The sequence below is a fragment of the Lactuca sativa genome, chromosome 6 (genome assembly GCF_002870075.4).
Source record: "Lactuca sativa cultivar Salinas chromosome 6, Lsat_Salinas_v11, whole genome shotgun sequence".
Lineage (NCBI taxonomy): Eukaryota > Viridiplantae > Streptophyta > Magnoliopsida > Asterales > Asteraceae > Lactuca > Lactuca sativa.
In genome coordinates this window covers 83,596,086-83,608,099 of record NC_056628.2, presented here as the reverse complement: position 1 = coordinate 83,608,099, position 12,014 = coordinate 83,596,086, and the positions used below count along the sequence as shown (strand labels likewise).

The window sequence follows — 12,014 nt, the reverse complement described above, 5'->3', positions numbered from 1 at the left end:
AGCTTATAGAGTTCAAATATCAACCTCTAACTTTTAAAATCTTGTTATCATTATCTATTATTATCAATTAGTTTCTATTCCTTTAGGTTGGAGGGATTAACCCTCGCCTCCAGCTCGCCAAGACATACCACAAACTTGCCAAGACCAGCCTCTAACCTTCGCTAGGTGCGTAACATTGAGCTCGCTACCCCGTTAGTGAGAGGAAAGAGAAAAAGAAAAAGAGAATAAGGCATGTTATTAGTCCTATTTCATTTGAGTTTTTTTTTCCATAAAATATAAATGTATATGTTTTTATGATAAAAACTTAAATGACGGGTAAAACTATGATGTTGCAAGCAAGGTGCTAAACATGTTATCCCTCTCCATAGCCTTAAAATACAACTATTTAGCACAATTTTGAAATCTATTATTTAGCATATTTTTTCCTAAGTAAGATAAAAATAAAAATAAAAGCAAAAATAAAAGTCGAGTGAAGCGTTTTAAAATACTTTATAATAAAATTTTGAAATAAATAATCTTATCATATGTTAGATAATATATATTATATAACATGTAATAAAAAAAAACATTCGACTAACCACACAAATAAATACTATAAATATAAATATAAATAGTAATAAAGTAGAGCAGTAACACTGCAATGGCAGTAACGTGATAAATCATGATCGGCAGAGCCCAAAAGGCCGTGTTTGGATGATGAAGCAGGCTGCCCCCACTTGTGAAAATTGCAATTATTATAATAATTCATCCACGAGATTTGTAGAAAAAAGGAAAACCCCTCAAAGATTCGTCTTCGATTTTAGAGAGAGAGAAAAAGAAAGAAACCGCTAGATCATCAGATTGAATTATTCTTCATCGGTAAAGAATCAAGTCATTCCATCTGAATCTGCTGCGCGATTTCTCCAGGGTTTCTCATCTGGTGAATTACGCATGTATGGTTACGAATGCCTTCCTTCTCACTTATCTATTTGAAATTTCAACAATTTTAATTTAGGGTTCTTTTTTCTGGCGATTTCGTGTGAGTTTTTATTTTTATTTTCAAGTACTTGAACGAATCCGGTAATTGTGCGAGGTCTGGGAATTATCAAAACTTCAAATTCATAACGTTTTTCTGTTATTGTGAATCTGTGATGTTATTTCCGTAGATTCATGTGGTTGTTAGTCACAGTAGAAACGTTTTGATATCGAAGATAAATTAATCTACAATCGGTGAGAGTATACAGAGACATGTTTTTTTTTGGTGGATCTTCTCCATCATTTTAACAATTCGATGCTTTTTCCTTGTTTGTTTTCTTTTTGTCTTACCTTATCTGTTCCAAGTGATGTTTATTCGTGTGGTGATACTGAATTTAGTAGGTGTTTGGGAGTGCTTTTGAAACAAATCATTTGCTTACCTTATCTGTCTTCCACTCCAATGATTTCCATCTCTACATTCAGCATTTTTTTTTGTGTTTCATAGACTTTAAAAGGTGTAAATTTTCGGTGGTTCTCTTAGAAGAAGAAGCTAACTGCATCTTTCTTATCAAAGAAGAGAGAACTTCATGGAGTTGAAAGCTCCAAGAAAATATACTAAAGAGTTATTGGCTGTTAATGCAGGGATTACAGGATGCCTGATAATGATGTTGAGGGAATCGATTACATGGCAGATGAGGTGGACATTTTGGATTTTGTGATGGATGATGATGAAGTCAATGGTGATGAAGCTCGATTTGCTGATGATAATGAAATGGTTAGTTTGCCTAAAATGTCATAATTTAATTTGGTTACATTTTCTCTACAAACTTAGGCCAAAAATGAAAAGAGTCTAAAGCTACACGCATTAAACAATTACTCATTTTAACCTTTTATCTACCCAATCAAGCATCAAATGCTTCCTTCAGAAATTAACTTTTGTAACTTCTAAAGGTGACAGATACATCTTCAGCTCAAGCAAGAAGAGGCAAAGACATTCAAGGCATTCCATGGGAAAGATTGAATATAACAAGAGAAAGTTACAGACAAACAAGACTTGAACAATACAGAAACTATGAAAACATTCCATTATCAGGTGATGCTGTTGATAAGGTACATCTTTCAAAAATCAAAACCCTCTTTACCCTTTTCTTCTCCTTTCCTTCTTGTTTATCATGGAAGCTTTGTTTGTATGTATAGAAATGTAAACAGAAGCAAAAAGGTGGCAACTACTATGAATTTTTCCATAACACCAGAATAGTGAAGCCTACAATTCTTCACTTTCAGGTATAAAATAAAACTATTATTTTTTCTATTTCTTTTGACATAATAAGATATGGGAATTTAATTGATTATTAATATATTATTTGCAGCTAAGGAATCTGGTGTGGGCTAACTCAAAACATGATGTGTATCTCATGTCTAACTACTCAATTATGCATTGGTCATCATTATCTTACAATTTAACTGAAATTCTTAATTTCTCTGGCCATGTAGCACCCACTGAGGTAATTTTTATTAATTTCTAAAAACAATAAAACATTGTGCTTTCAAAGTACAATGATATTTCTTGTGTTTAATTATGAAATTTTATTTTCTGAATATGTAGAAACATGCTGGAAGTTTGTTGGAAGGTTTTACACAAACTCAAATTAGTACACTTTCAGTCAAAGATGATTTTCTTGTTGCTGGAGGCTTTCAAGGAGAGCTTGCTTGTAAGGTACACATATTTAATATATTTTTTTTTTATTCAAAGGAGATTTTTCTTTTTATATTACAATTATTCATTTTTGTGATTAAATTGTACAGAGGTTGGATAAACAAGGTGTAAGTTTCTGCACTAGAACAACATACGATGACAATGCAATAACAAATGCTGTTGAGATATATGACAGCTTAAGGTATAAGTTAAAATAACAACATAATAATAATTTACTCTTTTTTACCAATATAGACAATATGTAACATTTTACTATTATGAGTTTTTTAAATATAAGAATTTTGATATTGATATTGATTTTGTAGTGGTGGAAAGCATTTTATGGCATCAAATAATGATGGTGGTGTGAGAGAATACGATATGGAGAGATTTCAACTTATGAATCACTTTCGTTTTCCTTGGCCAGTCAACGTGAGTTTCTTATAAAAATAATACTTTTTAATTTTTTTTTTTTTATAATTTTTTTTTTTTTTTGGATGAAGCATTCTTCGCTAAGCCCGGATCGCAAACTTATAGCTGTGGTTGGAGATCATCTTGATGCACTTGTTGTAGACTCAACAAATGGAAAAGTAAGATATAATAATAATTTGACAAAATTGCAAAAATGGTCCCTGTGGTTGTCAAATTTCTGCAGTTTTAGTCCAAAACGAAATGTTGGTGCACCACTGGTCCAATTTTAAATACCTTGTGTGGTTTTGGTCCCTATGGTTGTATTTTCTTATGTTTTTGGTCCACATCCCACCTAAAATGACTAATATGCCCCTTAAATAATTATATTTTAAATTATTTTATTTATTTTTTATTCTTATAATAAAATAAAAAACAAAAACAAAATAAACCCACCACTCTCTCTCTCTCTCTCTCATCGGACCACCCATTCCAATTAAGTCACACCCCACCACACCCTAAAATAAGACCACCATCACCACCACTCCGACGGCGACTCTGTTACCCTAGCTCCGGTGGCGGCTTCCATTGCGAGATCCACAACAAGATACATGATGCGACGGCGAGACATCTAGATGTCATTAACAAACTTAGGCTCGAACAACTGGAATCGCAAAATCAAGTGAAAGATTCAACTGAAGAACCCTAAATTCGCCGTCATCGACCACCCGGAACAACTGGACCATCACCACCATCGAACATCGTCTCGTTCCCCACGGTTGCTCGATTTCTACACCATTTTTTGATTTTAGCTCGAATTAGGAGGGCAATTTCAATCTCAGATCCTTGAAATTGACTTCGTATCCTCTTATCCTCATCTTGTTCGAAAGAAGTAGAAGTTGATCTGGGAGAAGGTGGTCGGGGAAGTAGAACCTTGGCCCTCAACTCTCTTTTGCTCTGATTGCGTCGCCACCATCAACCTCACTTGTTCCCTTCAAGCTACCTTTTGCAACATCGGCCATTCGATAACAAAATCGACATCAATCCACATTTCAACGCATAGAACAATTTTGTGGTTCAAGACCGCCTCTCGAGGAAGATGGATCTGTGGTTCAACATCCACCATTTTCTTTAAATCCGTCGATTTTTCGACGTTTTGGTTTGATTTTTCAGGTGAATGGTGGTGGCGAATGGTTATCAGGTTAGGGAAGGAAAGGTGATGGTAGGGGAGATGGAGGTGGTCAGGCAGTCGGCAGCGAACGGTGGTGACGAATGGAGATAATGGCAGGGAGGAGTGAGAAAGATTGATTGTGTGTGTTCTTAAGGGGATAGTGGAGAACAAGGATGGTAGCAGGTGGATGGTGGTGGTAAACAGCGATGATGAAAGGCGGATGGTGGTAGTGAACGAAAATGGTAGTAGGCGGATCGTGGTGGTAAATGATAATGGTGGGATATGTTGGATGTTCTTGAGAGGGTAGCATCTGGAGGGTGTTCTTAAGAGGGAGAGAGAGAGAGAGAGAGAGAGAGAGAGAGAGAGAGAGAGAGAGAGAGAGAGAGAGAGAGAGAGAGAGAGAGAGAGAGAGAGAGAGAGAGAGAGAGAGAGAGAGAGAGAGAGAGAGAGAGAGAGAGAGAGAGAGAGAGAGAGAGAGAGAGAGAGAGAGAGAGAGAGAGAGACTTTTAATAATTAAAAACAATAATATAAATATAAAAAATAAAAAATACAAATATGAAGGGCATAATAGTCATTTTAAGTGTACAGGGACCAAAAACACTAAAAAGATCCAGTTTTGGACCAATCGTGCACCAACATTTCGTTTTGGACCAAAACTGCATAAATTTGACAACTACAGGGACCATTTTTGCAATTTTGTCTAATAATTTATATTCTTCAAAGTATAATAATGGGTTGATAAGAAAAATATTAGAAAATAAAAATTAATTTTGTTTTTACTTTTTAGACAGTGGGATCGGTGGAGGGACACCTGGACTACTCATTTGCATCCGCGTGGCATCCAGATGGAAGAGTATTTGCAACAGGAAACCAAGACAAAACATGCAGAGTGTGGGACCTACGAAACCTATCAAACCCGGTTTCGGTTCTCAAGGGGAATATGGGGGCAGTCCGGTCAGTTCGGTTCTCATCAAACGGGCAGTTTTTGGTGGTGGCTGAACCGGCTGATTTTGTTCATGTTTATGACACCAATTTAAACTATGAAAAACGACAAGAAATTGATTTTTTTGGGGAGATTTCGGGGGTGTCGTTGAGCCCGGATGATGAATCCCTTTATATTGGAGTGTGGGACCGGACTTATGCCAGTTTGTTACAGTATAACAAACGCCATAACTATGGTTACCTTGATTCCTTTGTGTAGTAAGTAGTGTGTGTAGGGAGGGGGTACTAGTCTAGTTGATGCTTAATAATGTTTTTTTTTTTTTTTTTAAATGAGTTTTGGTTTGGTTTATTTTGTTGTTTTGGGACTTGGGGTGGTATGTAAAACTCTTTCAAGAAAATGTATAGAAGCTATTTTGAAAATATGTTTTGGTGGATTGTTGGAATGAATGAATGGTAATATGTTCTAAGGAAAGTTGATAAATCTTAATCAACTAGGAAGATTCCCCGCTTTGTGGGATTTGACCTCCCAAAATAAATGGAAAAAACAGAAATATTTTATTGAGTTACGTTTAACTGATTACATTAAATCGGGTTTTTAGTCTCAATCCTTTGCAGAAGATTCTTCAGTTGACCTTCAACATTTGAATATTGCAATCTTCTTACACATTCTTCAATAGCATAGGTATTTACTCTTATTCAGATGTTACATTCCATTAAAAAAAAATCTTTCATCACCCTTGTATCTTTTGGGTTTCTTCTAAAGGATTATATGTATTGTGTGATCACATTTGGGTTTTCTGTTCTTTAAACCATTTATTCCCTAACATGTCAATAAAACATGTTAGTAATTTACCAAAGGGTACTAAAAATGGAAATAAACAGCAACGATCCAAAAAAAATCCTTGTTTATCAAGAAAACAAAAAGAACCGACACACTCAAAAGGAACAACTTACAATTTAAATGTTATTAAAAATGTCCCAAAAGCGTTATAATTTAAAGTTTATGTTTAAACAGATCCTTAAAATTCCACACTAATATTTGACATTGATAACATATACACATAACGTAAGTCTATAGTCCAAATTAATTTACACTAATAGTGCCCAGTAGACTACTTCTTAGGGTGTAAACACCCTTTTGCGCTCTTTAATGTACATGATATTGCACCTCAATGCACAATTCGACACTTAATGTTCCTTGTATACATGTCCTTTTACTTAACTTAAACATATTCATAAACACAAAGTGTATCCATGCATATTTTGCTATTTTGTCTACTGGAAATAGAAATTTAAAATATCACATGTTTTGTTGAAAATTTCAGCAAAAAACTCTTAAATTTAGTCAATCTTTTGCCTTGGGCACCTGCAATGCAATATTTGTAAGATTTTCATAAAAAATCCATTCATTGCATAAATTAGTAAAATCATCAAAAGCATATCTCCTATAAAATAAATTGGCAATAAAGATTAAAGATGCTTTGTTGGGACACACACTATATATAACTCCTAATCCACCGAATCACTCTATGTAAAAGAAAAACTTAGATATTTATTGAATAAGGGTAATTTCCGTATTTTCTATATAAATCAAAGATTGTGTAAACGATGAGTGACTAACCAGCCGGTAAAACCAAATGCACATTCACCAATACACATGTGTGTAATTATTGTAGCTTCCTTAGATGCTTTTGTGTTATGATGTGCATCATATATATGAATAGATAACAGTTTCCTGTAGCATCATATTGGATCTGAACATGACAGAAAACATATGGAAATATATATGAAAAAAATGTTCATTGTTATAATAATAATAATAATAATAATAATACCTCTCCAGCAAAATGGTGAACTTTGAAAGCTTGTTTTGCAACACTAAAGCAAGAATTAGAACTCAGTTGAAGTTTAATTTTATTAGTAAATCTCACACCAGTGGCTTTGGAAGAATTTGAACCATCTTCAAACATGGATATTAGTCCCATAGGCTTCTTCCATGTTTCATACATTTTTATAGGAATATCATAAAATTTATACCTCCAGATCCATTTCTTCAGCATAAATAAATGTAGGCAACTTCTTGAACAACTTTTTTTTGTCATTGACTTAACCAAAGTAACAGTAAATTATAAATCAAAGAATGTCAGGTGCGTTTGTTAAACAAATCAACAATTACCGGTGCCTTTGAGTTGTGTTCTAATTGAAGAGGCAGACTGCAAAGAAAAGATAACTTATTAAAGGTAAAGAAAGGGTAAGGAGGTACGTGGCTGAGGTTCTATTTGCTTATTCGAGACTGCTCTAGAAATTGCTGCTTCATATGACTCTCCAAATGCATCCCAAAACGGATTATGTTGCAATCTGTGTATAATTAGGAAGATTTGGTTGATGTTTAGATAGGTAATCAAGACCTGAAGGTAAAAAGCTTATAGAAAAAGGCACTTACTGTGAACTGTGCTTTTAGGGGTTGTTAAGGTTAACAAATCGGCTTCATGTAGAAGAAACCAACGTTCGTTGCACATCTGAGACAACACACATAGGATTCCATCTGCACCATCTTTATCACCATAACTGTCAGGACCTAAAGTGGAAAAAAAAATAAGAATAAAGCACTAATATTTAGATCAAATGAAAAATTGAACTCAAGATAATGAAAAAAAGAGGATGTTGTAATCTATCATTTAAAAATTGCATCAAGAATTGTATGCATAGGATTGAGTTCCATTCACTTCTGTCGATGCCTTCTTTTCTTCTCTCTCTCTTCTCCTTTCACTTTAGTACCAAATGAAGTTGAAGGTAGCACAACAACGATACAATAAACAAACATCAACCCATTAATAGTAGAAATCCAACAATACCCAGTAAAAAACCCTAAAAAAACCTAAAAGAAGATAGTATATACCCACCGTCGATTGTTCCCCGATTTTTTTGTAGATATTTTCTGGAATTCGAGGGCTTGTGGAAATATCATCAAATAGAAGATGGATTAAGCAACAATGATTAGGTAGATGAGGTAATTGACATAAACATTTGTAGATCGATTGGGGGAGAACACGTATCAATTGCATTTGTGGACACGTGTCTAAGATATGGAAAACAGAAGAGACACACCTGCATCTGTGTACATCTTATACCTTCCCTTCTGCCCCTATTCTTGCTCCCTAATCTACGAATTTTTTTTTAAAAAAAATCACACTCATATAACTGCAGATGAGGAAAATAGGAAAAGAGAAAAACTCAATTGGTAGGCAAGAGAAGAGCATAGAGAAGGAGCCGAAGAAACACTCATAAAATTTGGGTGATTTGGGGATGGTGGCGGTGTAGAAGAATCTGACTATAAGCTGATTTACCTAGAGCTGAACCTCTGGATCGACGACCGGTGAAGATGGCCGCTGACATCCATCTCGCTAAAAAGCCATACTTGGGAACCCAAACCGGTGGTATGGGACAGAACCCTTCCATTCCTAACTCTAAATAACAACACCACCGCCACTGTCGTTTGCTGATTGCTTCGTTCTCTCGTTTCCGTCCTGGAGCCGACAAATTAGAAGGGTGGAGAAGGTGGTCCGAAGTTTCTTGAGGCAGAAGCCGGTGGAGGATTAAACCAAGGTGGAAGCGGGAGGATGAAACGACACCTTCCTGAAGTCGAAGCAAATGAAAGAAGCAGACGATGAAGATCGAGAAGGTGGAAGAGATGTAGGACACCAAGCGGTTTAGAGAAGATACGAAGAACACGTAGATGGCACAGGGCACACTTGTAATCCACTATAGAAATAAATAATTGGATAAATATATAATAATCCAAAGGAAAATAAAAAAACAAAAAAACCCACCAATAGTTTTGGTCCAATAAGAAGCAAGTACTATTCATGGTGTACTTGTAAATTAGTATATATATAAATTTGGTTCTAGCAAATTATATAAAAGCCGCTATGTTTAGGTCTATTTTGTGGTTTGACTAAGATAGACTACTTTCACCACTGCAATGGCAATTGTAACCGGCTAAAGTGGTTAAAATAGAAAAACAAATTTTATTGTCGGTAAATTTTAATAGTAAAAACTAACACTAAAAATTTCACTAAAACCATTAGATTTGATAAAAAAAAAATTATTATGATATTTTAAAAATGTTATAGTAGGTCAAAGTTTCACCCTGGGTGACCTTTATTAACGAAGCTGAAATATTATTGTAAGAAATTTCTCTATAGTTTCAATTGGCCTTCTATTTGAATACAATTATTAATTATTTTTTAATTTTTTTTTAGATGATTGGTATGAGAAATGTGGAAATTCAAAAATTATTATTAGTTTTGTATGTTGAATATCAAATGATTACTTACATATAGTTCTTTATTTTAAACTTATTACATATAGATTATTAGTTCCGTTCTATATCGTAATCTCGGATGCGATGAACTCGCGTAGTCCGTCATCAACACGCTCGGAACCTACACCCGAATCTGAACCTGATCCTGACCCAGACCCTGAACCTCCTGCTCCGTAACGTGTCACTACCATTCTGAAACAAAACACATAATCGTCAGGGTCATACATAATCTCGAGAGGTCTCATACACTCTACAAGTTCCCTGGTTCCATCTCAGCCCTCCTTGACTCGAGTACGGATCCTTGTTTTCAGTAGTACGGGCCCATGCTACCTTCAACATCTATCCGTACTTTCCTCAAGGATTGCCTTGACTTCACCGATTACCTTCTACTACTGCTCGCTGCACTAATCTCATCTTAGGTTTACCCTAGGGTAACTCTCTGACCTACTCTCCGTCATTAGTTGCATAAGAAATCTCTACTACCTTTACCTAACTAGCTCGCGAATACCGTTACATATCACTAAGACCAGATAATTCATCGAATGAGAGGTCCTACTCTACAACGGTTGGACTCAGACAAGAGCTACGAAATAGGGCTAGACCTAACCTTCTGAAATTATTTAGTTCGCACAATATGTAACTTAACGTATTCGTTTACTAATTAGTTAAAGATAACTAGAACTCCTAAAAGCACAGAGCAAGCAACATTCGGGCATTGAGTAACCAAACCAAGCATATCCTATTCAGGCCATCATATCACTGACTAATCAGTTCTAGCATGTAATTCAATAAGTACATAGCAGGCACATAAGGCATCTTCCTAGATCATTAGCCCTAATCTAGCATGCAGTTCTCATACAATAGGCATATAAGGCATCATTCCTAGATCATCAGCCCTAATATAGCATGCATTCTCATAATCATATCATATATCATAACAAACATGTATGGGTATCTTGGGGAAAACTTACTTGAGCTCGGCCGATTGCACGCATCACACACCTTGTTCTTTCTCAAAACTCTTTATTTTAAATTTTAGAAAAACTATTTTCTTGTAAAAATCTTTCAAACCCTCGATTTGAGTCCAGACACCCCCGAATGTGTGTTTGAATCCCTCAAACTAAGGCTCTGATACCAACTTGTAACATCCCAAAATTTAAGACCAAAAATTTCATTTTTGATATAACAATTAATAAAACAATTTATATAAAGCATCATCAAGTTATCTCATTTCATAAAAACCATAGATCATATTGTAGCACCTGGTTCTTGGTACGTATCCTCTTGTTGTATACCTTGCATTTTGGCCTTGGACTCGGCGAGTTGAAGGTCCAACTCGCCGAGTAGAAGCGAGAAAAGACACATGACTTAAACGGTGAACTCGGCGAGTCAGGTCCCGGACTCGGCGAGTAGACCCTGTTTGGGCAAAAACCCTAATTCAAGGGTTTGCACCATATTTAAACACTCTAACTCGGCCTCCCTTGTCCCTAACACTTCTAAAGAGCTGTAGAGCGAGACCCTAGCCCCCATATTGTTCTTGTGAGTGATTTTTGGCTTTGTGAAGGAAGTTTGGAGCTTAGAAGAAGAAGGAGGAGGTTGAAGAGTGCAAGGAGGGGAAGTAGATCCGAAATCTGCACTGTGAGAAGCTTCCATTCAGGTAGAAAAGTTCCTACCTTGATCACTAGTTCATTAGATCCCCTTTTGTCCCTAATTGGTGGTTTTCAAGACCTAAAACCTCAAACTCCATGTGTTTATGCTCTATGTTCTGAAAGGACTTCAGATCTAGACCTTATGGACATCTTAGTAGTGTAAAGTCTTTGTGGTTGAAGTGATTGAGGTCCCTATGGAGAGTATGACCTCATAAAGAGCTTGGAATTGCTTTTTGGAGCTCATAGGACCATGCATGCACGTAAAGTTTGCAACTTTACGTGATAAGCATGCCCTAGGAGCTTAGATCTATGGTTTGGAACCGTTGCATGTCTCAGATTTGGTCTGTATGGGAGGAGAGTTGAAGGGCAGATCCCACGAATGGCGTCAAATGATGCGACCTTGCTCTTGTTCTATCCACCTGGTGTTCTCCGACGCTCACTTATCACTGCAAGATCACAAGGAACAAAGGCCTTCAGCCGCTTTCCGGGAGGGGCTCCCGGAAGAACGCTCCGACGGTCAAGTTAGAGGTTGTTTAGGGTATGTGTATATTCTCTGGTAGGGATCCAGAGAACTTACCTCGTAGGTCTGAGAGTGCACCCTTTTATACCTAGCTCCCTTGCCTGATCCGTACCAGACAAGATCGCTTTTTCAGGAGACTGGATCAGGGGCCCTGATTGAAGATTCATGCGCCTTTAACCATTAGGGCGCTCTTATTGACTCTGACGGTAATGCCTGTCTCCTGACCGTTTCTTTTGTCTTGGAGCTAGGAGCGTCTCTAGGTGGGCGCGAGCCTTTTGCCTGTGCGTTCCGCTCCCAAGGATACCAGCGGCCGCTAAGCCTACTGGGTCGGGTCCGGTTGGCGTGCGCGA

The 12,014-nt window shown here is 36.5% G+C and overlaps 2 protein-coding genes across 11 annotated transcripts; one reads left to right on the top strand and one right to left on the bottom strand.

The window, feature by feature from the left end:
• The first annotated feature begins 675 nt into the window (after window positions 1-675).
• On the top strand, window positions 676-5,593 carry LOC111891245 (uncharacterized WD repeat-containing protein C2A9.03). Its single transcript, XM_023887317.3, has 10 exons — window positions 676-932; window positions 1,597-1,729; window positions 1,906-2,064; window positions 2,152-2,238; window positions 2,325-2,459; window positions 2,561-2,671; window positions 2,761-2,852; window positions 2,977-3,082; window positions 3,154-3,240; window positions 5,017-5,593. Coding segments are annotated over exons 1-10 (1,326 nt in total). The 5' UTR covers window positions 676-930; the 3' UTR covers window positions 5,431-5,593.
• LOC111891246 (uncharacterized) lies at window positions 5,422-8,920 on the bottom strand. 10 transcript variants are annotated; one of them, XR_006184327.2, is made up of 7 exons: window positions 8,519-8,920; window positions 8,280-8,334; window positions 8,075-8,123; window positions 7,615-7,940; window positions 7,007-7,529; window positions 6,793-6,925; window positions 6,191-6,537 (listed from the first exon to the last, which is right to left on the bottom strand). XR_006184327.2 is itself a non-coding variant. In XM_052764671.1 (7 exons), exons 1-5 carry the CDS (start codon window positions 8,569-8,571, stop codon window positions 7,447-7,449), a joined length of 375 nt encoding a protein of 124 aa, XP_052620631.1. In that variant the 5' UTR covers window positions 8,572-8,920; the 3' UTR covers window positions 6,191-6,537; window positions 6,793-6,925; window positions 7,007-7,446. The 10 variants fall into 10 exon arrangements, 1 of the variants encoding a protein (XP_052620631.1); XM_052764671.1 differs by having other exon boundaries at window positions 7,615-7,749; XR_006184324.2 differs by having other exon boundaries at window positions 8,280-8,920.
• Between the last annotated feature and the right edge of the window lie 3,094 nt (window positions 8,921-12,014).